This window comes from Pituophis catenifer, unplaced genomic scaffold (assembly GCF_029215685.1).
Source record: "Pituophis catenifer annectens isolate HBS135680 unplaced genomic scaffold, rPitCat1.0.hap2 SCAF_15, whole genome shotgun sequence".
NCBI classification, from domain to species: Eukaryota; Metazoa; Chordata; class Lepidosauria; order Squamata; family Colubridae; genus Pituophis; species Pituophis catenifer.
This window is the reverse complement of record NW_027256895.1, coordinates 19,791,095-19,813,755: the sequence shown is the minus strand read 5'-3', so window position 1 is coordinate 19,813,755 and position 22,661 is coordinate 19,791,095. Positions and strand designations below refer to the sequence as shown.

At 39.9% G+C, this 22,661-nt stretch overlaps 2 protein-coding genes across 2 annotated transcripts; both read left to right on the top strand.

The window, feature by feature from the left end:
• Positions 1-2,144: 2,144 nt before the first annotated feature.
• Positions 2,145-10,414, top strand: LOC139324545 (vomeronasal type-2 receptor 26-like). The gene is made up of 6 exons (XM_070954257.1): positions 2,145-2,972; positions 5,150-5,291; positions 7,774-7,925; positions 8,594-8,821; positions 9,297-9,423; positions 9,516-10,414. The coding sequence occupies exons 1-6, from the start codon at positions 2,145-2,147 to the stop codon at positions 10,412-10,414; spliced, it is 2,376 nt and encodes a 791-aa protein (XP_070810358.1).
• Positions 10,415-15,770: 5,356 nt separating this feature from the next.
• LOC139324978 (vomeronasal type-2 receptor 26-like) lies at positions 15,771-21,646 on the top strand. The gene is made up of 5 exons (XM_070954763.1): positions 15,771-15,806; positions 17,143-17,994; positions 19,804-20,031; positions 20,542-20,668; positions 20,748-21,646. The coding sequence occupies exons 1-5, from the start codon at positions 15,771-15,773 to the stop codon at positions 21,644-21,646; spliced, it is 2,142 nt and encodes a 713-aa protein (XP_070810864.1).
• Positions 21,647-22,661: the final 1,015 nt, after the last annotated feature.

Below are 22,661 nucleotides of genomic sequence, written 5' to 3'. Positions count from 1 at the left end.
CAATCCACAAAAAGGTAATACTTAAAAAGAGGAAACCAATTCTATTGAATTCCATAAAGAAAATTTTCAACCAAAAAAAGAGAGAGAAAAGTAAAAGGTAAAAAGACAAATTTAAAGACCTTTTTTTTTTAGTTCTCGAAGCAAAATTAAACAACCCAGAAAAAAAAGGTGAAATAAAATAAAGAGTTACATTCCACAAGGCCAATATTAAAAAAAAGTTCCAAAACACGTTTAAAGTATAATCTCTCAACTTTCCACAGCTGTTCTATTATCTTTTTGGTTAAAATGTCAAGGTCAGGTATCTGTTAGACTTTCTTTAAAATATATGTGTCTTTTTTATTATTTTCTTCTGCCACTAGATGGCACTGCAGGTTAACTTTCCACCTTAAACAACGCTTCCAATACTTTCACTTTAAAACAAAGTATCTTCTAAGCCCGTGAAGGCAAACCTATGGCACGCGTGCCACAGGTGGCACGCGGAGCCATATCTGTGGGCACGTGAGCGTTGCCCTAGCTCAGCTCCAGTGTTCATATGCACACCAGGAAGCTGATTTTCGGGCCTTCTGGGCCCACTGGAAGTCAGGAAACAGGCCTCTGGAGGTGGGTGGGGAAGATTGTTTTCGCCCTCCCCAGGCTCCAAGAAAGCCTCTGGAGCCTGGGGACAGCGAAAAATGGGCCTACTGGGCCCACCATGCCATCAAGTGCCAAAAGCGGGGGGAGCGGTGTGTGTGTGTGTGTCGCATGTGCATGCATGGGGGGGCAGGGCGCATTGAATTATGGGTGTGGGAATGCACATGCACGACCCCCCCACCCTCCCCCCCGCTTTTGGCACGCGACAGCAAAAAGGTTAGCCATCACTGTTCTAAGCAATCAACATCGTAACAGTCCATTAAAAAAAAAAGAAAAAATAATAGGCAATCCATTCAGTCATTCAAAGCTTTAATATCCAAATGTCCAAATATCCAATTGTTTTTAAAGTCTCCAAATCTTCTTTTTTTTTCAGTAAAAGTTTAATAGAAAAAAAAGTTAATGGGCTCTCAGTCTTGCCACCCGAGTTTTCCCGATGTGGTTGCGAGCACACACCCGCACCCACTCCTGACTCTCAGCCTCTCTTCTCTATCCTTTGATCATCCAGTTAGTTTAAGGGAAACTTTCAAGTGCTAAAATCAAGTCAGTCTCACCTCGATGTCACAGGCTGATTTACTTTCTCTTCTGGTATGGCCCCTACAGCTTTTTAGCGACTTTCTGGTCGCTTTCCCACTGTGTCCAATTTGAGGAGCTTCTTCTAGTCTTCCTAGGGGGTTTGCAGCCCCCCTCGATTGACCAGTGTGTGCACCTCTTGTTGGCTGTCCCTACAGGACTACTTAGATCACAAAGGACCCTGGGACTTCGGGGATATTGACTACTCTTTAGGAGCACCTAAAGAGTCCGTCGTGCCGCTGCATTGGCCACGCCTGCCTGCTTGCCCTGGGCCTTGCCCTTGAGCTTGCTGTTCCTGTGCAGGAACATGTATTCTATTGACTGTTGTAGGGGTCATAACTAACCCTGTAGTTTGTCTGAGAAATTTGGTTGAACCCTGGAGGATGATGCAATGTCCCCAGGTGATTTTGCAATGTGGTGAGTTCTGTTGCTAGATAATCCTATTATGTCATGGAGAGTCATGTTTTAATTCCATCACCCTGGAGTTTAAGATCTTTTATTTTGTAGATAGGCTGGCCCAGTCCTTCTCAATGGGAACCAAATATTTGCTGGGGACAGAGAGCTGAAGCTCTGAGTTTCTGTCTACCTTAAGGTTTTTTATTTCTCTTTTAGGGGAAGTGTTTTATTCTTCCTTTTTTAATATTTATCAAAATATTTCTAGGAGGGATATCTTCCCTAACACCAATTTCAGACATTGAACTAAAGTTCAAATTTGAAGTGCTCACAATCAGACTATTTCCAGAAAAATGTACTTACTGATACCTCAAGTGACATCTTGGTTTATATTTCCTAATAAACACAACTAGTTGCATAATTTCAGTATATAAGGTCAAAGATACCCAAGGACTCAAATGAATATATATGTTTTCAGAGGCTCATATACAGTAGAATTTTTCAATTCCATACATATCTTTCTGTAGTTGACCTATGGCTCTGCTCCAGTCATGGATAAAGAGACTCAAGCAGTTTTCTTCCAACAAATGTTTCCGAATGAATCCCATCAACGTAAGGGCCTCTTGCAGTTATTGTTGTATTTTAGATGGATCTGGATTGGATTTCTCGTAGTAAAGGATGAGAAAGGAGAGAAATTTCTCCAGGAGGTGCTCCCCACTTTTTCTGAGCATGGCATCTGTGTTGAATTTGTAGCAGAGTTCCCAAATGTAGCTTTTTACAGTGATTTTACTGATACCATAGATGAAGGATTACATATATACCATGTTCTCATGAACAGCACAGCCAATGTGATAATCTTATATGGTGAAATTCAGACCTTAGCAGGTCTGAGAACTTTCCTCCAGTTTTCAGAAGTGGAGGATATACCAAGGAAGAAAAAGATTTGGCTTATAACAGCTCAGATAGATTATACCTCAATTTCCTTTCATAAATCTTGGGATATCCATTTTCTACACGGTGCTTTATCCTTTGCTGTTCACACAAAGGAGATCCAAAACTTCCAGGAATTTCTTCAAAATCTAAATCCAAAGAACAATCAAAATGATCATTTTCGGAAAGATTTCTGGGAACAGGCATTCAGTTGTTTCTTCCCAAAATCAAAAATGGAGGAGTCTGAGAAAAAGTGTACTGGACAGGAAAAGCTTGAAACTCTTCCTACATCTGTGTTTGAAACACGCATGAGTGGCCAGAGTTACAATATTTACAATGCAGTCTATGCTGTGGCACATGCTTTGCAATCTCTCTCCATATCCAAATCTAGAGAATCAACAATGATGAAAGAAAGAAAGAAACATTTTCACAATCAAGTGTGGTGGCAGGTAAGTTTGTTAAATTTAAAACTTCCTTAACTTTAAATTGCTATGTCTAAGAAAAAAAAAACTCAACCCCCCCCCCCCCCAATTAACTATTTTTTTAAAGCTCCCAGTTACTTACCAAATTGAAGGCACAAGGCAGGGAGGCAGGCAGGCAGATTGAGCTGCTAGTGGATGCAATGGATTGCAGCAGCTGAAGCAAGGCAGGAAAAGCAAACGAGCCCGAAAGAAGCAGCAAGTTACCAAGTACGCAAGTGGAGACTGGGCGATTGGGTGGGCATGGGCGGGGGTGGGGCCAGGCATTTTTGCTACTGGTTCTCCGAACTACCCGCTGCCATTGCTAACAGATCGCCCGATCCGGTCCAAACAGGGAGCATTTCACCCCTGGTTCTGACTGCTTCATGGACCATTTGAGAGTCACCTGCATTTCTACACCCAGTTATTCACAATAATACATGCATAGTTTTAGAGCAAATGGATAGAATGAGAGCAGCCTTATATGCTTCCAGGAACAACGCTCTAGGAGAAGAAGGGAAAGGAGTGAAAGTGTTTTTAATATCTCAGGAATTTAATAAAAGAGGACCAAGGTGGAATGTTATTTTGAGCCTACATTTTGTGAGATATATATACTCCCATTGGTTGAAACAATCATAGATTTCAAATGATGGACATATCAGCAATCAAATTCAGCATCCGCTTAATGGAGGATTTTAAATTCCAGCAGTTCCTGCATATGTTGACTCTGGCTCTATTTTAATTCATCCAATAAAAGAAATGTCATTGCCCTTTGGTCCTCAATTCCCACTGCCTAACCTCTTCTACTGAGACTTTATTTCCTAGGTAGACTATAGCGTGTTTCCCTGAAAATAAGACCCGATCTTATTTTCCTTTAGGCCCCAAAATAAACACTTGGGCTTATTTTCATGAGTATCTTATTTTTTTTAATATATGGGAGGTGGTGAGTCTGCCAGCCCTCTCTGTCCCAAAACTTGCTTGCTTGTGGCCACAATGGTGCAACCCCTTGACGCCCTGGCCTCCACATGCCTTGTTTGCTGGCCTGGCTGCTGCCAGAACACTTCTCAGCTGCTGGCCGCCAAGCAGTTGCCTATGCTTCTGGCCTCTGGGAGCTCTTCACCTTCCTGGAAGTGCTGCACTTGGTTGCCTTGCTGGGGTGTTCCTGCCTGGTGTGGGGTGAGCCATCCCAGATTGATGACCTCCGGACCACCCCCTTGCAGCTGGTGGAGCTGTGCTGCCTGCACCACCCCACACAGCCAGCAAGTGGTAGGGTAAGGGGTGATGCTATGGCACAGCCCTTGCCTTCTTAGCCCCACTGTCCAAAGGGTCCTCCAGTTTTGCCACACACTCTGCAAGCAAAGACAGGTGGTGGAACAGATCATGTTCCTTCCTCCCTTGCCCCACTCAGGCTGCAGCTGTTTCCAGACATGCCCCGTGCACACACTCGCCAACTCCTATGCTAGCCACCCCCACTGCCCTACCCCTCCTACTGATTCTCTGAATTAGGGCTTATTTTGGAAGGGTAGGGCTTATATTGCAAGTGGCATGAAAAATCATGCTAGGTCACATTTTCGGGGTAGGTCGTATTTTAGGGGAAACATGATAGTTTCCTAAAATTATTTTCTAACTTAATTTTAGATTTTATTTTTTAAAAAATAAGTCTACCTTCCATTATATTGTAAATTTTACAGGCAGCTCTGATATAATGGACCTGAATTTCCATTGCTCAGTGACGCAGGTGTAAGTTGTGACATCACTTGACCATGCGGTTTAGCAACAATGATTTTGGCAAACCCAGTTACCATTGTTAAATGAGGATTACATAGCCTTTAAAGCATGCAATTCATGTAATCACAACTTCCAATTTCCTTCTAAATTCCCCATTTACATTGCTTGTGGAAAGCTAGCAACAGTGATGGGTTGCTACCAGTTTGCACCGGTTCATGTGAACCATTGGTGGAAATTTAGCCAAGGTCACCGAACCAATAACAATGGTTGGCTGGCCATGCCCCTGAACTGGTTCCCCGGTCACCACTCGCTCACCACTTGTTCATCGCTGCTATGTTCTTTGCCCATGTGCATCCCATTGCCTTGTAAGTCCAATGGGATGTGCATGCGGGAAGAACATAGCAATGATGGCAGCAGCTTTTTCCACTGGTACTTTTCAGCAGCCCGGGGAGAAAGTGGCTGGCAAAGAAGCCTTTTCAGAGGCTTCTTTGCCAGCTGCTTTCCAACAGCAGTGGCTGGCTGGGGGCTGCCAAAAACTCTGGTCAGCTTGCCTTCTGGACTCTGGACCAGGTGCCGTGGAAGGTAAGCAGGCTGTGGTGGGGGAGGAAGTGGGGCTAGGGTCAGGGCCACTAAAAGAGAGCCAGGAAAAGTGAGGCTGTGGTACCACACTCGCAGTGAAGTGATCAGCCCCTTCCACTGCCACTGCAGCTGGTGCCTCTGCCTGTTCCTTCTCTCTGCAAACAGAAGTTGGAGAGAAAAGGCAGTTGCTTCAGCAGGCATTTTTCCATGTTTCCATTCCAAGTCAGCTGGAGTCCTTCACGTGTGTTTCCAAAAGCTGGCCTGCCTTCATGGGAAGCGTGCGGGAGATTGCAGCACCAGAGCCCTTCCCATGTGTTTCCCGAAGCCGGCCTGGCTCGCAAGTGAAGCTCACGGGAGATCACCGGCTGGACAAGTGAGGTGGAGGGGGGTGAGCAGACAGCCCCCAGGAGAGCGCTGTACTAGGGCCTGTGTGCTCTTGGGCCTCCTGCCCATCTCTGCTTCTGCAAGGCAGAAAGCAAGCCATAAAAGTCTTCGCCCACGCCCTCCTGGAATCCTGGTCTTGGTGCCAATTTGAGTGCATCCTCTGTGGACAGCTAAGAGCCCAAAGCTGGTGGTGCCAAGGCAGCCCACACCTCCTGCTGCTTTGGGTTCAGAGCTGTAAGCCGTGTCCAGGAAGCACTCTGGCGGAGAAAAGCTTCCAAAGTCAGCCCTAGCTAGGAATCTCAAATATGGATGAGAATGAACATTGTGTTGTAGCCAGCAGTTCATCAGCTCCCTGCAAACTCCTTTTCTCAAGGAGCCCAGCCACTCACCAATCGCCAAGTCGCCTGGACTCCCAGTGATGGGATGGGGTCTTTCAGACACTTAGTTTGGCTGCCTGTTTAGTAGCTCCAGATAGCGGCTATCACACAAACATTAATTCCTGGCCGTTTTTGAGATTCCTAGCTGCAGTTTACTCATGAGTACCATTGGCCAGGAGAGGCAGGGAGAAAGGCCAATGGTACTCATGAATAATGCAGATTAAAATTAAAAATGATATTTAAGAGTTGAAAAATGATTAAAATTTGAACAAATAATTAAAAAAGAAATTTAAAAAATTGAAAAGGATTTTTTCTTTTTAAAAAGGGGGCTCCACAGTGATCTTGGAGCCCATGGAAATAAAATCTGTTACTGTTTTCATTTCTTTATTTTATTTATTTATTTAGTTTGTTAAACATAAAATAACATATAAGTATAAACATGATTATGAATAAAGGAAATGAATACGAATAAATGGGGACAGTAGGACAGGGACAGTAGGCAGGTTAGTATGCTTATGCACTTACAAACCTCTTAGGAATGGGGTGAGGTCAGCAGTAGACAGACTAAGGTTAAAGTTATATGGGTTTGGGGATGTAACCACAGAGTCAGGTAGTGCATTCCAGGCATTGACCACTCTGTTGTTGAAGTCGTATTTTCTACAATTGAGTTTGGACTTTAAGTTTGTATCTATTGTGTGTTCATGTATTATTGTGGTTGAAGCTGAAGTAGTCATTGACAGGTAGGATGTTGTAGCAGATAATTTTGTGTACTACGCTTAGGTCAGACTGAAGGCAGCGTAGTTCTAAGTGGTCTAAGCCCAAAATTTCAAGCCTGGTGGCATAAGGTATTCTGTTTTGAGCAGAGGAGTGGAGGACTCTTCTCGTGAAATACTTCTGGACTCACTCAATTTTATTAATGTCCAATATACAGTACAGATTCCAGGCAGATGAGCTGTATTTAAAAATTGGTCTAGCAAAGGTTTTGCATGCTCTGGTTTGCAGTACAATATTACCAGAGAATTAGCTTCGCAAGATTAGGTTAACACCTCTTAATGCTTTTTTGGCAATGGGGTTATAGTGAGCTCTGGCGCTTAGATCATTTGAGATGACTACTCCAAGGTCCTTGACAGAATGAGGGTCATCTACGAGGTCGTATCCACCCAGCTTCCACTTGCTGTTCTGGTGTTTGTTTGTTTGTTGTTGTTTTTTTGCCAATTTGTAAGACAGAACATTTGTTTGTTGAGATTTGGAGTTGCCAATTGTTTGACAATTCTGACACATAGTCAAGGTTTCTTTGTAGGGCAGTAGCAGTGTTGGCGGTGTTTTTACAAGATGTACTTTCCATATAATTTAAATAAGCAAAGTGACAATATATAGCCTTGTTGTACTTACCCTATTTAGAAGCAATCAGTTGTTCCATGTCTGGTTCTAACTGTTTCTTCTTGGCTGGCATGGAAGTGCCAGACCTGCCCCAATCTGATTCCTTAGGAAAGAAAGACCCTTGACTCCATTTGGTTAAAGCAAAGGTTCTTATACGAAAGATATTGGTTACAGTAATGTGAAGTCAACTCTGAATTCTCCCGTGCTTGCAAGAAACAAAAAAGGTTCACCCACAACTCATTCTTCCCCCCAATTCTGTGACCACTCCTTTTCCAGCCAACCAGAGTTCATCAAGATCTTTTGATAATGCTAAAATATTTGCAGATAATCCACATATTTCTCAGGCTTGGCCTTGAGACGCTGGTACAAACAAGATCTGGCTGCTCTGGTCTTTATCACCTGTCATTCCCCCTCCCAATCTCCCATCACCTACAAACACAGATTTATTGCCCTTTCATCCTCCCCACCTCTTCCAGCCTTTGATGGCAGGAAGCATGTGAGGGGCCAAGCTGAATCAGGCAGAGCTGACATTAACCTTCTCAGGTGACAGTTATGGTGGTCCGGTACTCCCAACTCTTCAAGAACTTGCCATAGATTATTGTGATACACATAATCAAAGGCTTTATCATGGTCAATTAAGCAGAAGTAGATGGTTTTCTGAAACTACATTGCTATCTCATAATCCAGAAAATGCAGGAAATTTGAAACTCCAGTTCCTCTGCGTTTTCAAAAAATCATTTGTACTTTTTAGTTCTCAGTTCACATACTGCTGAAGCCTAACTTGTAGCATTTTGAATATAACCTTGCTAGTGTGTGAAATGAGTTCAATTATATGTTAGTTTTATACATCTTGGTCTTTATTATATATTTGTTAGAAGTAATCTGCTTTAATTAGCTTTTGCAATTAAACTACTGAGCTTAATTTTTTTTGATGGTTGTTTATTTTGCAATTCTATGTTAATTTTATTTCAGCAATCTGATATATAACTTCTACCACTATTTTAGAATGATTGTTATGTTATTTATTTGATACTGGCCTACAACAAAAATTAAAAAGGGTTTATATTGTCTTTGTTTAAAAAAACATTCATCTGTATGTTTTGAATATATGAATTATTTCTCCCTCCCTGGGTTTGTTCCTCTCTGATTGCCTCTGCGTTTCAGGTTCATTCTTTTCTGAAGAGTGTCAGTTTCAACAATAATGTTGGTGAACAGATCTCCTTTGATAAAAAGGGAGTATTTGTTGGTGGATTTGATATTATCAACTGGATCACATTCCCAAACCAATCCTTTGCTAGAATCAAAATTGGAGTGATAGATCCCACAGCTCCAGCAGAGAAGTTCTTCAAGATTTCTGTAGATTCCATCACGTGGCCAGTAGGCTTTAATCAGGTTAGTTTTTTGAATCTAGATTTCTCTGCCTTCATTTAAATATCATTACTGATTAAAGTGTCATATTATCTCTGACTAACCTAGGTAGAAATTTCCTAGAAAAAGAAATATATCAGTAAGTTTTTTTTTTTCCTAACAATTACTATTGAATATTAGGAAATATATTTTCCTCCTCCCTGTTAATTATGAACAATGGTTTTCATAGTTTTGAAGTAAACACTACAAGCCAGCACACTAGATCCCATCAGTTTGCTGACATCAAAATTCAGAAGTTGAGAAACTTTAATCAACTTTAATTAACTAGCACAAAAATTGTCTTTGAAGAGTGATGACGGTTTAATTAATTTAATTAATTATAATTTCAGAGCACTTACATAAAAAATTATGTCATTCCGCTACTTCATTTTTAATCTGTTGATTCCACAGAAACTCTCCAAGCACTTCTTTTCCTCTTTGTATCTTCATTCATTGATAGGCATTACCTTTATCCTTATGTAATGATCCTTGTGAGACAGGACACAGCAAGGCCAAGAAAGAAGGAGAGTCATTTTGCTGCTATGATTGCCATCTGTGTCCAGATGGGAAAATCTCAAAGGAGAAGGGTAGGAAATTTCCAAATATAATGGGACTAAGACATTAGAGTACAACACTGTCTGTAATACAACTGTATCAATTCCACTGTGTTCTTTTTCAGACATAGATGACTGCTCTCCATGTCCAGAAGATCAATATCCAAATCCTGGGAAAAATATGTGCATTCCAAAGCAGATCATCTTTTTGTCCTATGAAGAACCCTTGGGGATCAGTCTGACTGTTCTTTCTCTTTGCTTTTCTTTAATGACAACTTGGATAATAACAGTCTTCATGAAACACAAAGACACTCCCATCGTCAAAGCCAACAACCGGAATCTCACTTATACACTCCTACTTTCTCTTCTCTTCTCTTTCCTTTGTGTCTTTTTATTTGTTGGCAGACCAGATAAGATTTTGTGTCTCCTTCGACAACCAGCTTTTGGACTCATCTTTTCTGTAGCAATTTCTTGTGTCTTGGCCAAAACCTTTGTTGTAGTTCTAGCATTCATGGCCACCAAACCTGGTTCCAAATTGAGGAAATGGGTGGGTGGAAGAATGGTCAGTTTCATTCTTCTATCCTGCTCCCTTGTTCAAATATGTTTTTGTGCTGCATGGCTGATAACATCCCCACCATACCCAGATTTTGATGCACAGTCAATGTCTGAAGAAGTCATCCTGGAGTGCAATGAAGACTCTGTCATGTTCTACTGTGTTTTGGGCTTTATGGGTTTTCTTGCTCTGCTTAGCTTCTCTGCTGCTTTTCTAGCTAGGAATTTACCTGACAGTTTCAATGAAGCCAAATTCATCACCTTCAGCATGTTGCTCTTCTGCAGTGTTTGGCTGTGCTTTATTCCAACCTATCTAAGCACAAGGGGAAAATATACATTGGTTGTGGAGATCTTCTCCATGATCTCCTCCAGTGCTGGCTTATTGGTATGCATCTTTTCCCCCAAGTGTTTTATCATTGTGATGAGACCTGAACTGAATAATAAACACCTGCTCATGAAGAGAAAGTTTTAAAAAGTCTTTCTCTTTGCCTAATATTCTTTATATGTACATGTTGGGGAACTTCCCCACTTTGACATTTAAGCTAGAGATCCAACCCCCTGTTTAGGCAGGAAACCCTATACCACTTCAGACAAATGGTTATCTAATTTCTTCTTCAAAACATCCAGTGTTGGAGCATTTAGAACTTCTGGAGGCAAGTTGTTCCACAGATTATTTGTTTTAACTGTCAGGAAATTTCTAAATTGCTTCTCTCCTTGATTGATTTCCACCCATTGCTTCTTGTTCTACCCTCATGTATTTTGTAGAATAGTTTGACTCCCTCTTCTTTGTGGCAACCCCTGAGATATTGGAACACTGCTATCATGTCAACCCTTGTCCTTCTTTTCATAAGACTAGACATATTCAGTTCTAGCAACCATTCTTTATATGTTTTACCTTCGAGTCCCCTCAACATCTTTGTTGCTCTTCTCTGCACTCTTTCTAGAGTCTCACCATATTTTTTGACATCATGGTGTCCAAAATTCGATGCAGTATTCCAAGTGTGGCTTTACCAAGGCATTATAAAGTGGTGTTAATATTTCAAATGATCTTGATTCTATCCCTCTGTTTATGCAGTGCTGAACTGCCTCACTAGGGATTATTATGTTTTGTCACATAACCAGATGTTCAGATTGGATTGGGCATTTTTATTTAGATATCAAATCCTTCCCAAAGACCAGGCATAGACAGATGTAGATATTGCATGGTGTTATAGTTATCATCACCGGATGTAAGCTGCTCCAAGTAAAGCTGCCTTTTGCAATTGGCTGATGAGAAACTTGTCAGTGCCAATGTTGTTCAAGGGGAACTCCAATTGTTTTGGGATTGCACCCAAGGTGCCTATTACTATTGGTACTACCTTTGCTTTTTTTCCCCCTTTTTTTTTGCCACATTCTTTCTATTTGTTATCTTCTCAATTCTTCCTCTTCTATTCTGTTGTCTCCATCTACTGCCATGTCCGCTATCCAGGCTTTTTTTTCTTTCTTATCAACAATTGTTAATCTAGAGTGTTATGCGGCAGGTGCCTGTTTGTTTGAATTCTAAAGTCTCAGATCAATTTTATTTCTTCATTTTCTAAGACTTTCTGTATTTTATGACCCTAACCAGAGGTGGGTTTCAGCTGGTTCTGACCGGTTCTTGCAAACTGTAGTGGAAATTTTAAGCAGTTCGGAGAACTGGTAAAGACCACCTCTGCCTGTCCCGGGCCCCAATCTATTTTCTGCCTCCCAGTCTCCCAGCTGATTAGCTAGAAGGAAAAAATCAGGGCTCGCTTTTCAGCGGTGAGATTGTTTGGCGAAGACGAAGAAGAAGACGAAGACGATGAAGAAGAAGAAGAAGAAGTAGAAGAAGAAGAAGAAGAAGAAGAAGAAGAAGAAGAAGAAGAAGAAGAAGAAGAAGAAGAAGAAGAAGAAGAAGAGGAGGAGGAGGAGGAGGAGGAGGAGGAGGAGGAGGAGGAGGAGGAGGAGGAGGAGGAGGAGGAGGAGGAGGAGGAGGAAGAGGAGGAGGAGGAGGAGGAGGAGGAAGAAGAAGAAAGGTGCCATCACTTTAAATTGACAAGCCAAGAAGCAGCTGCTGGAAGGAGGTTTTTACTTGCAGAAGCAAAGCGACATTCAGCAGTTTGTTTCTGGGTCAGCTGGACAACAAACTAGATAAGAGGAGGGATTCTTATATGGTTCTATGTTTTTGAAGTTTTGGTGTTTGTGCAACATGGGCTTTGTGTTTCTAAAAGGGTTTGGGCGATTTCCATTGTGAAATATCCTGTCTTGAATGAGTTTTCTGCTTGCTTGCAAATGGAGCCAAACATCCAGTTTCCATTTTCTATTATCTCTAAGCACTGGTAGCTTTTTTCTTCTTACAAAGTTTCCTTTATGCAGCTGGCAGGAATGTGGAATGAGCCTCAGGCAGGTTCCTTTGTTAGCAGATTGATTTTTCCTTGCTTTTCTGGCAGCCTTTTCTTATGAGTAATATTTTATTTGGGGAAATGAAGAAGTGGGAGTTTGATTCCTTCCCAGAGCAGATTAGTGGGGTGGGGAGGGAATGGGGATTTTGAAGTAACCTTTCCCAGGAGTGGGGAGGGAATGGGAATTTTGCAGTATCCTTCCCCTGTCACGCCCACCAAGCCACGCCCACCAAGCCATGCCATGCCCACCAAGCCACACCCACAGAACCAGTAGTAAAATAATTTAAAACCCACCATTCATCCCAACAGTTCTTGCTTGCAGGCAAATGATATTCCTTGAAGATGTTCCCAATGCACCATTGTTGCTACTTTGCCAAGCTGTTGTTTGTGGTCAATCTGTGCAATCTTCTTGCCAGGTGATCCCCCATTTCTTCAGCTTCCTTGCAGAGGTGACATTTGCTATTTGTTGCTGTCCTCTCAATTCTGGCTTTGAATGCATTTGTTCTTAAGGTTTGGTTTTGTGCAGCCAGAATTAGCACTTCTACCTCTTTCTTCAACTTTCCTGCTAGGAGTCTTGCTATTATCTGTTTCCCTGCTATTTGTTTTAATGCAGTGGTCATGCAATGCTTTGTCTTTCCATGTCTCTATGTAGTTTTTCCTTTGTTTTTTCTTGCAGGCCAATTTTGTCTCTCCAGTACTCATTAGGCCTTCCTGATATGTTAACTTCAGTGCATCTTCCTCACTGTCCCATTATTATTACTTAATTGATTCAGATCTCATAGTTATATTTTTCAAACTCAAGATGGCAAATATACCTCATACTATTTCCTCCTCCTATTTATGCATTAATACTCATCAATTAATTATATTGATGATCTGATGTGTTTCAATTATGTACATTTCCCAGAATCACATGCAAGTGAGATGGGTGGCTATATAAATTTGATAAATAAATAAATAAGTAAATAACCCCACTCAAGTTCTACTTAGCATGATTGTTTTTCCGTTATAGCATCAAAACAAAACCATAAAACTCCAGCCATCCTTCATTTTAATTTTCCAAATATGCCTCCAGAATGTTTTCTTATGGTCTTCCACCAATGTCCAACGTCTTTGTTTCTTTTGGGGTACTTGTTGAGAAGTTTAAAGTCTGGGGTGTAGACACCATATACATGCTTCTAAATAAATAGACATAAAATAAAGTTTGATTGATAACCTTTGTGTGCATTTCTTCCTTGCTAGGTGTTAAAGGAACTATGATTGCTGTGAATGTTATAGGAACTGTCAACCAACCCAAGAAATCTGATCTACAAAATTGCAGGGACCAGAACATAAATTGGGGATTGTTTTGTTATAATGTCTTGCAAATTTGCTTTTATTCACTTGTTTCTCCCCCTCAGCCTCCCCTCTCCAAACCTGCAAACTTTCTTTCTGGCTTTGAAGAAGACAGATTTTGTGGCCCTTTCCCTGCCCTCTAGTGGTGAGCTGAGACATTTGTCAACATGATCTAAAACTTCAGGTAGCCTGCAAATAAAAACACGGTTGGGATCCCAACATTCATTATTAAGTGGTGCAATCATTAAGTGAGGCCTTGTTGAACTGTGGTGGCACAGTGATTAGAATGTAGTACTAGAGTCTAATTCTGCCAACTGCCAGTAGTTTGATCTTGACTGGTTCAATATTTTGTAGTCTAATGGATTGTGAGAAATTGGAATTTATATCTTTCCCCACCTCGATGTCTGTATGATGCAAACCTGTGTCCTTTTTTTCCTTTATATTGAACCTATAGGATATTTTCTTCAGTCTCATCCTGAACTCATGAATGAAAAAAATTGAAGGTTCTCTTAGTTGGACCAGAGTTGGAGTGCAGTGGGGTAGAGAATGTGGTGTGGTGTAGTGTAAGTATGGATAGGATAGGATAGGATAGGATAGGATAGGATAGGATAGGATAGGATAGGATAGGAAGGACAGGACAGGACAGGAGAAAAATAGAATAGAATAGAACAGAATAGAATAGAACAGAATTATAGTAATGCCTTTACACATACATATATTTACATCTCTATTTCTCTTTATGGATCTAATGATTTTATTTTTTGTGTTGTTTTTCATGTGTTCCTGTCCCTACAAGTCCTCACATGTTTTGAAGTTGTTCACATATGTGACTGTCTCACTATCATTATGGAATTAGCCAGTTTGTCTCTTCCAAATCATATGGGACTGAATTTTAGTGTCAATTTAGTACTTAGTGTCCCCATCCAATTCTAACTCATGGCTGGGAGTCCCAAAGCTCTGTGAGCTGATTTGTTAGTATGTTGCACTCCCTAGTTTTGTCTGAAAAACATCTCCAGGAGTCAGATCTGTCTGGTCTACTTCAAAGATCTTGGAACAGATAGAGGCATTTGTACACAGAAAGAAGACACCCATGGAAGATGTTAGTATTGGAGTTACTGATAATAGTATTGCCTGAAGTGACGTGCAAGAATCCTAGCCTTCAATGTGACTTTCGGAAGCCTCTTCCTATTCAGCACACCTATCATCAGCTTGGAGACATTAATATTGCTGGCATTATTTCTGTATTCTCAACATATTCTGATCCCATTGATTTCAGTCAAGATCCTTCTCAGGGATTTCAAGATGGACTTCTGTAAGTATATCATTAATTTATTGTCAAGCTCTGAACCTTGCTGGTAAATCACATGATGCTTGAAATATTTTGCTCTAATGGCAAAAATGTCTGATAGAAACATCTAAAATAGGATGCCTAGGTTTATTTTATGTAAAGTTATATTTTATTTCAGTTTCCAGGTAAAGTTGAAATTGTTAAAATAGAGATCAAACTTCCATTTATAACAAATCACATCTAAATATCTATTAATATACAGGTATGTATGGCTTAATTTATCAAGCTGTTACTACCATTAAGGAAGGGAAAGCACATATTTCCCATGATATGTTTTCCCATTCTTTATTTCTGGTATCAAAATGTAGCAATTTCCATTTGCATTTAAGCCATTCTTTAAAGCTGCAGTTTTGATAGTGGGCCATTCTCACGTACAGAAACATAGAAATAAGAATTATTTCACACATTCCACAAAACGGGTTGTACGAAAGAATTGTAAGTGCCATAATGTGAAGCAGATCTTTCTTAATGTGCTGTTTTTAATTCTGTTTTACAGAATAATTTTTCAGAATTACCAGCATATCCTGGCTTTAGTGTTTACTGTAAAGGAGATCAATGAAAATCCACAGATCTTACCCAACATCACGCTGGGCTTCCACATTTTTAACAGCAATTTTAGTCCAAGCTGGACTTACTTTGTCTCAATGCTTCTGCCTTTCACTCAGGGCAAATTCATCCCTAACTACAAGTGTGGGATCACAAATACCTTGGCTGCAGCCATTGGGGCACCTGATATCTCTCTTCACATGGCAACTGTGCTGTCCATCTACAAAGTTCCTCAGGTTAGATTTGCTGTAGATAAACATTATCATTCTGCCATAGCTCCACAAACATCTATATGCTTCTCTCTGTAAAAAGGAGAGACCTTTTGGATAAGTAGATATTACTTTTTGCTTGATAGGATCAGAATAGCAGCATGAACAATTGTAACTCTGAACAGACGGTGGGGATATTTGACACAGGAAAACATTCCCCTGTTGGAAGAAATATCTATCTAGTTCAGTTCCAAGCTGGGTGGAAGACGTTGGAAACATGGAGGCTGATTGGAAAGAGGGTGAAACAGAAGCACATGGGTGGTTCTGGACAGCTGGCCACATGGAGTTGAGAATGAGAGTTATTTATACCTTCTCCTGGGCCTTGCCCTTCAGCTTCCTGTTCCCGTGCAAGAACATGTATTCTATTGTCTGTTGTAGGGGTCATAGCTAACCCTGTAGGTTGTCTGAGAAGTTTGGTTAAAGCCTGAAGGATGATGCAATCTCCCCAGGTTAATTTGTAATGTGGTGTGCTCTGCTGCTAGATAATCCTCTTATGTCATGGAGAGTCATGTCTTAATAAGTATAGGTATAACTTTATTGTCATTTTACATGTATACATAGTATACCCATACAACGAAATTCACATAACACCCAAAGACCATGACCAACACACATAACAATCTCCAAACACACTCCCACCCACCACAACTTCCCCACCCCTCAACCACCCAAACATCTACACAACAGACCAAGTAATGCTGTCCAACAGTTCACTGATAATGGCCCTTTAGTTCATTGTTGAGTTCAATTATAGCTCTGGGATAAAAACTATTCAGAAAACGTGAGGTCGGAGTTATAATTATTCGGTATCTTCTGCCAGAAGGCAACAGTAAGCAAGATTGTAATCCCATCACCCTGGAGTTTAAGATTTTTTGTTTTGTAGATAGGTTGGCGCAGTCCTTCTCAATGGGCACCAAATATCTGGTTGGGCAGGGAGCCGAAGCTCTGAGTTTCTGTCTCCCTTAAGATTTTGTATTTCTCTTTTAGGGGAAATCTTTTATTCTGCCTTTTTTTAAATATTTCTCAAAATATTTCATTCTTCTAGGAGGAATGGCTTCACTCACCCCAATTTCAGACATTGAACTAAAGTTCAGATTTGAAATGTTGACAATCAGACTATTTCCAGAAAAATGTATTTACTGATACCTCAAGTGTGACATCTTGGTTTATATTTCCTAATAAACACAACTAGTTGCATAATTTCAGTATATAAGGTCAAAGACACCCAAGGACTCAAATAAATATATACATTTTCAGAGGCTCACAGAGAATTTTGCAATTGCATATGTTTATCTTTCTGTAGTTGACCTATGGCTCTGCTCCAGTCATGGATAAAGAGACTCAAGCAGTTTTCTTCCAACAAATGTTTCCGAATGAATCCCACCAACGTAAGGGCCTCCTGCAGTTATTGCTGTACTTTAGATGGATCTGGATTGGAATTCTCATAGTAAAGGATGAAAAAGGAGAGAAATTTCTCCAGGAGGTACTCCCCACTTTTTCTGAGCATGGCATCTGCGTTGAATTCGTAGCAGAGTTCCCAAATGTAGCTTTTTACAGTGATTTTACTGATACCATAAGCGAAGGATTACATATATACCATGTTCTCATGAAGAGCACAGCCAATGTGATAATCTTATATGGTGAAATTCAGTCCTTAGCAGGTCTGAGAACTTTCCTCCAGTTTTCAGAAGTGGAGAATATACCAAGGAAGAAAAAGATTTGGCTTATTACAGCTCAGATAGATTATACTTCAACTTCCGTTCATAAATCTTGGGATATCCATTTCCTACAAGGTGCTTTATCCTTTGCAGTACACACAAAAGAAGTCCAAAACTTTCAGGAATTTCTTCAAATTCTAAGTCCAAAGAACAATCAAAATGATCATTTTCGGAAAGATTTCTGGGAACAGGCATTCAGCTGTTTCTTCTCAAACTCAAAAATGGAGGTGTCTGAGAAAAAGTGTACTGGACAGGAGAAGCTTGAAACCCTTCCTACATCTGTGTTTGAAACAAGCATGAGTGGCCAGAGTTACAATATTTACAATGCAGTCTATGCTGTGGCACATGCTTTGCAATCTCTCTCTCTATCCAAATCTAGAGAAACAACAATGATGAAAGAAAGAAGGAAACATTTTCACAATCAAGTGTGGTGGCAGGTAAGTCTGTTACCAGGGTAGTGAGAAACCACCATATCTGTAGTTGCAACATGTGTCCATGAACTCTAGCAAACAGTATTCTCCAGGGATATTGATGTCTGAAAATCCAAAAGTGAGAATAATGGATTAACTAATCAAAACATTCATATGCTGATATTAAAACTTTAAATGGCATTCTACAAAATTTCTTAGAATATTTTTCTCTCCATGAAATTAACCTCCTGTCAAGCCCAAAACCAAGAATGACAGTTAGTAATTCTTCTAAGCTGATTTCTTCTTGTTTTACACCTATAGATAAAATCTTGTCAATCTGAGCACTTTACTATCTGTATCTGCAATTTACTCTGTGAATTATTTTCCTCCTCTTTCTCACAAACAAAATATCCAATCTGAATTAACTTTTACTTCCCATCCTGGGAAGCTACTTCCTTATCATTCCATAAATTCAGTCTATAAATAAATGGAAGGAGGTGATTATACTTCCACATGATATTAAAGTGATATCATCTGCATATCTGAGGTTGTTGATATTTCTACCAGCAATCCTAGTTCTCGCTTGCGATTCATCCAGCCAGACATTTCACACGATGTACTTTGCATATAATTTAAATAAGCAAGGTGACAATATATAGCCTTTTTGTACTTATTACCATATTTTGAACCGGTCAGTTTTTACATGTCTGGTTCTAACTGTTGCTTCTTGGCTGGCATGCAAGTGCCAGACCTGCCCCAATCTAATCTTTTAGGAAAGAAAGACCATCAACTCCATTTGGCTAAAGCAAAGAGTTCTTCTACTAAAGTTGCTGGTTGCTGTAATGTGAAGCCAGCTCTGAATTCTCCCATGCTTGCAAAATACAAAAAAAGGTTCACCCATATCTCATTCTTCCCCCCACCTCTGTGACCATTCCTTTTCCAGCCAACCAGAGCTCACCAAGATGTTTTGAGAATGCTGAGATGTTTGCAGATAATCCACATATTTCTCAGGATTGGCCTTGGGATGCTGGTACAAACAAGATCTGGCTGCTCTGGTCTTTATCACCTGTCATTCCCCTTCCCGATTTCCCATCACATACACCCACACATCTTTATTGCCCTTCCCTCCTCCCCACCTCTTCCGGCCTTTGACGGCAGGAAGCTGTAAGGTTCACAGATGAATCAGGGGGAACTGACATTAGCCTTCTCAGGTTACAGTTATGGTGGTCTGGTACTCCCAACACTTTAAGAACTTGCCATAGATTGTTGTGATCAACATAATCAAAGGCTTTAGTATAATCAATAAAGCAGAAGTAATGGTTTTCTTGAACTACGTTGCTTTCTCCACAATCCAGCAAATGTTGCCAATTTGATCCCCAGTTCCTCTGCCTATTCAAAACACAATTTGTACTGCTGGTCCTTCTCTCTTCACCTACTGCTGAAGCCTAGCTTGTAGGATTTTGGGTATAATCTTGCTAGCAAGTGAAATTAGGAAAATTACATAGTAGTTGTATGCATCCTAGTATTTGTTATATATTTATTGGAAGTGATCTGGCTTAAGTAGCTTTGAAATTAAACTACAGAGCTTAATTTTATTTTTTTGCTGGTTGTTTATTTTTCAATTTTATATTAATTTTATTTCAGTAGTCTGATATGTTACCTCTACCTCTGTTTTAGAATTATTGTTATGTTATTTGTTTGATACAAATATCAAAATAAAATAAAATAAAGTGTTCATATTTTCTTTGTTTAAAGAGATATTCATATGTATGTTTTGAATATATGAATAATTTCTCCCTCCCTTGGTTTGTTCCCCTCTGATTGCCTGTGTTTCAGGTTCATTCTTTTCTGAGAAGTGTCAGATTCAACAATAGTGTTGGTGAAAAGATCTCCTTTGATAAAAATGGAGAATTCATTGGTGGATTTGATCTTATCAGTTGGATCACATTCCCAAACCAATCTTTTCTTAGGGTCAAAGTTGGAGTGATAGATCCCACAGCTCCAGCACAGAACTTCTTCAATATTTCTGTAGATTCCATCACATGGCCAGTAGGCTTTAATCAGGTTAGTTTTTTGAATCCAGATTTATCTGCCTTCATTTAAATATCTTTATTGATGAAAGTGTCACAATATCATCTCTGTCTAACCTAGGTACAAATTTTCTGGAAAAGGAAAGATACCAGTAAGAATTATTTACTTTTTTAGCAATTGCTGTTGAATATTGAATTCTTTACTGGCCCTCCGTTAATTATGGACGATGATTTTTATGTTTTTGAAGTAAAACCTGCCAGATTTCATCAGTTTCCTGATTTCAAAATTCAGAAGTTGAGAAAACCAACTTTAACTACGTAGCACAGAAATTGTCTTTGAAGAGCAGTGATGATGGTATCGAAGGCCATAAATACAATAATTGTAGATATTTAATTAATTATTATTTCAGAGAAATTACATCTAAAGTTATGTCATCCTGCTATCCATCTATATTTTTCATCTATTGATTCCGTACTAACAGTATCTCTCCAAGCATTTCCTTTCCTCGCTGTATCTTAAAAGTTCTTCTCCATTCATTGATAGGCATTACCTTTATCTTTGTGTAATGATCCTTGTGAGACAGGACACAGCAAGGTCAAGAAAGAAGGAAAGTTGTTTTGTTGCTATGATTGTCACCTATGTCCAGAGGGGAAAATAACAAAGGAGAAGGGTACGAAATTTCCAAATATACTGGGATTAAGCCAACACTATGTAATTTCCTATATCAATTCACCTGCATTTTTTTTCAGATGTAGATGACTGCTCTCCATGTCCAGAAGATCAATACCCAAATCCTGGAAAAAATATGTGCATTCCAAAGCGGATCATCTTTTTGTCCTATGAAGAACCCTTAGGGATCAGTCTGACTGTTCTTTCTCTTTTCTTTTCTTTAATGACAACTTGGATAATAACAGTCTTCATGAAACACAAGCACACTCCCATTGTCAAAGCCAACAACCGGAATCTCACTTATACACTCCTACTTTCTCTTCTCCTCTCTTTCCTTTGTGTGTTTCTATTTGTTGGGAGACCCAATACGATTGTGTGTCTCTTTCGACAACCAGCTTTTGGCCTCATCTTTTCTGTGGCAGTTTCTTGTGTCTTGGCCAAAACATTTGTTGTGGTTTTAGCATTCATGGCCACCAAACCTGGTTCCAGATTGAGGAAATGGGTTGGGGGAAGAATCGTCAGTTTCATTCTTCTATCCTGCTCCCTTATTCAAATATGTGTTTGTGCTGTATGGCTCATAATGTCCCCACCATACCCAGATTTTGATGCACAGTCAATTTCTGAAGAAGTCATCTTGGAGTGCAATGAAGACTCTGTCATGTTTTATTGTGTTTTGGGCTTTATGGGTTTTCTTGCTCTGCTTAGCTTCTCTGCTGCTTTTCTAGCTAGGAATTTACCTGACAGTTTCAATGAAGCCAAATTCATCACCTTCAGCATGTTGGTCTTCTGCAGTGTTTGGTTGTGTTTTATTCCAACCTATCTAAGCACTAGGGGAAAATATACATTGGCTGTGGAGATCTTCTCCATGATCTCCTCCAGTGCTGGCTTATTGGTGTGCATCTTTTTTCCCAAGTGTTTTATCATTGTGATGAGACCTGAGCTGAATGATAAACATCAGCTCATGAAAAGGAAGTTTTAAAAAATCTTTCTGTTTGCCTGATATTCTTTATATGTACATGTTGGAGAACTTCCCCACTGAATTTGTAAAAAGAAGTGTGGTTAAATACAAATACAAATTTGTTTAAACAGGGAAGGTCTATGATTTTTTTTCTAAAGCAATCAGACAGAGGGAGGTCCCTGTTGAGAAAGCTCAAACTGGCCAAGGAACTGCTGATCCACTTCTAGAGAGGAATTATTGAGTCTGTCATCTGCACCTCTATAACTGTCTCATTTGGTTCTGTAACCCAAGAAGACAGACACAGATTTCACAGGATAATTAGAACTGCAGAAATTACTACCAACCTGCCTTCCATTGAGGACCTGTATACTGCACGAGTCAAAAAGAGGGCTGTGAAAATATTTACGGACCCCTCACATCCTGGACATAAACTATTTCAACTCTTACCCTCAAAACAATGCTATAGAGCACTGCACAACAGAGCAACTAGCCACAAGAACAGTTTTTTTCCTGAACACCATCACTCTGCTAAACAAATAATTCCCTCAACACTGTCAAACTAGTTACTAAGTCTGCACTACTATTAATCTTCTCATCATTCCTATCATCCATCTCCTCCCACTTATGACTGTATGACTGTCAACCTGTTGCTGATATCCTTAAGATTTATATTGTTTTCCTATGACTATCATTAAGTGTTGTACCTTATTATTCTTCACAAATGTATCTTTTCTTTTATGTACACTGAGTGCATATGCATCAAAGACAAATTTCTTGTGTGTCCAATCACACTTGGGCAATAAAGAATTCTATTCTATTCTGTTCTGATGCATACCATGTGTAGTCATAATCTACAAAACATGGGGTTAAATTAAAAGCTGGCCATATGTCTTCTTTTCAATAGCAAAGACCAAAGAAATCTCTGGTACAAAAATGTTTCTTGTAAATTCATTTAATTTTAATTTAACAAAGTTAGAAGGGACCTTGGAGGTTTTCTAGCCCAACCCTTTACTCAGGCAGGAAACCCTACACCACT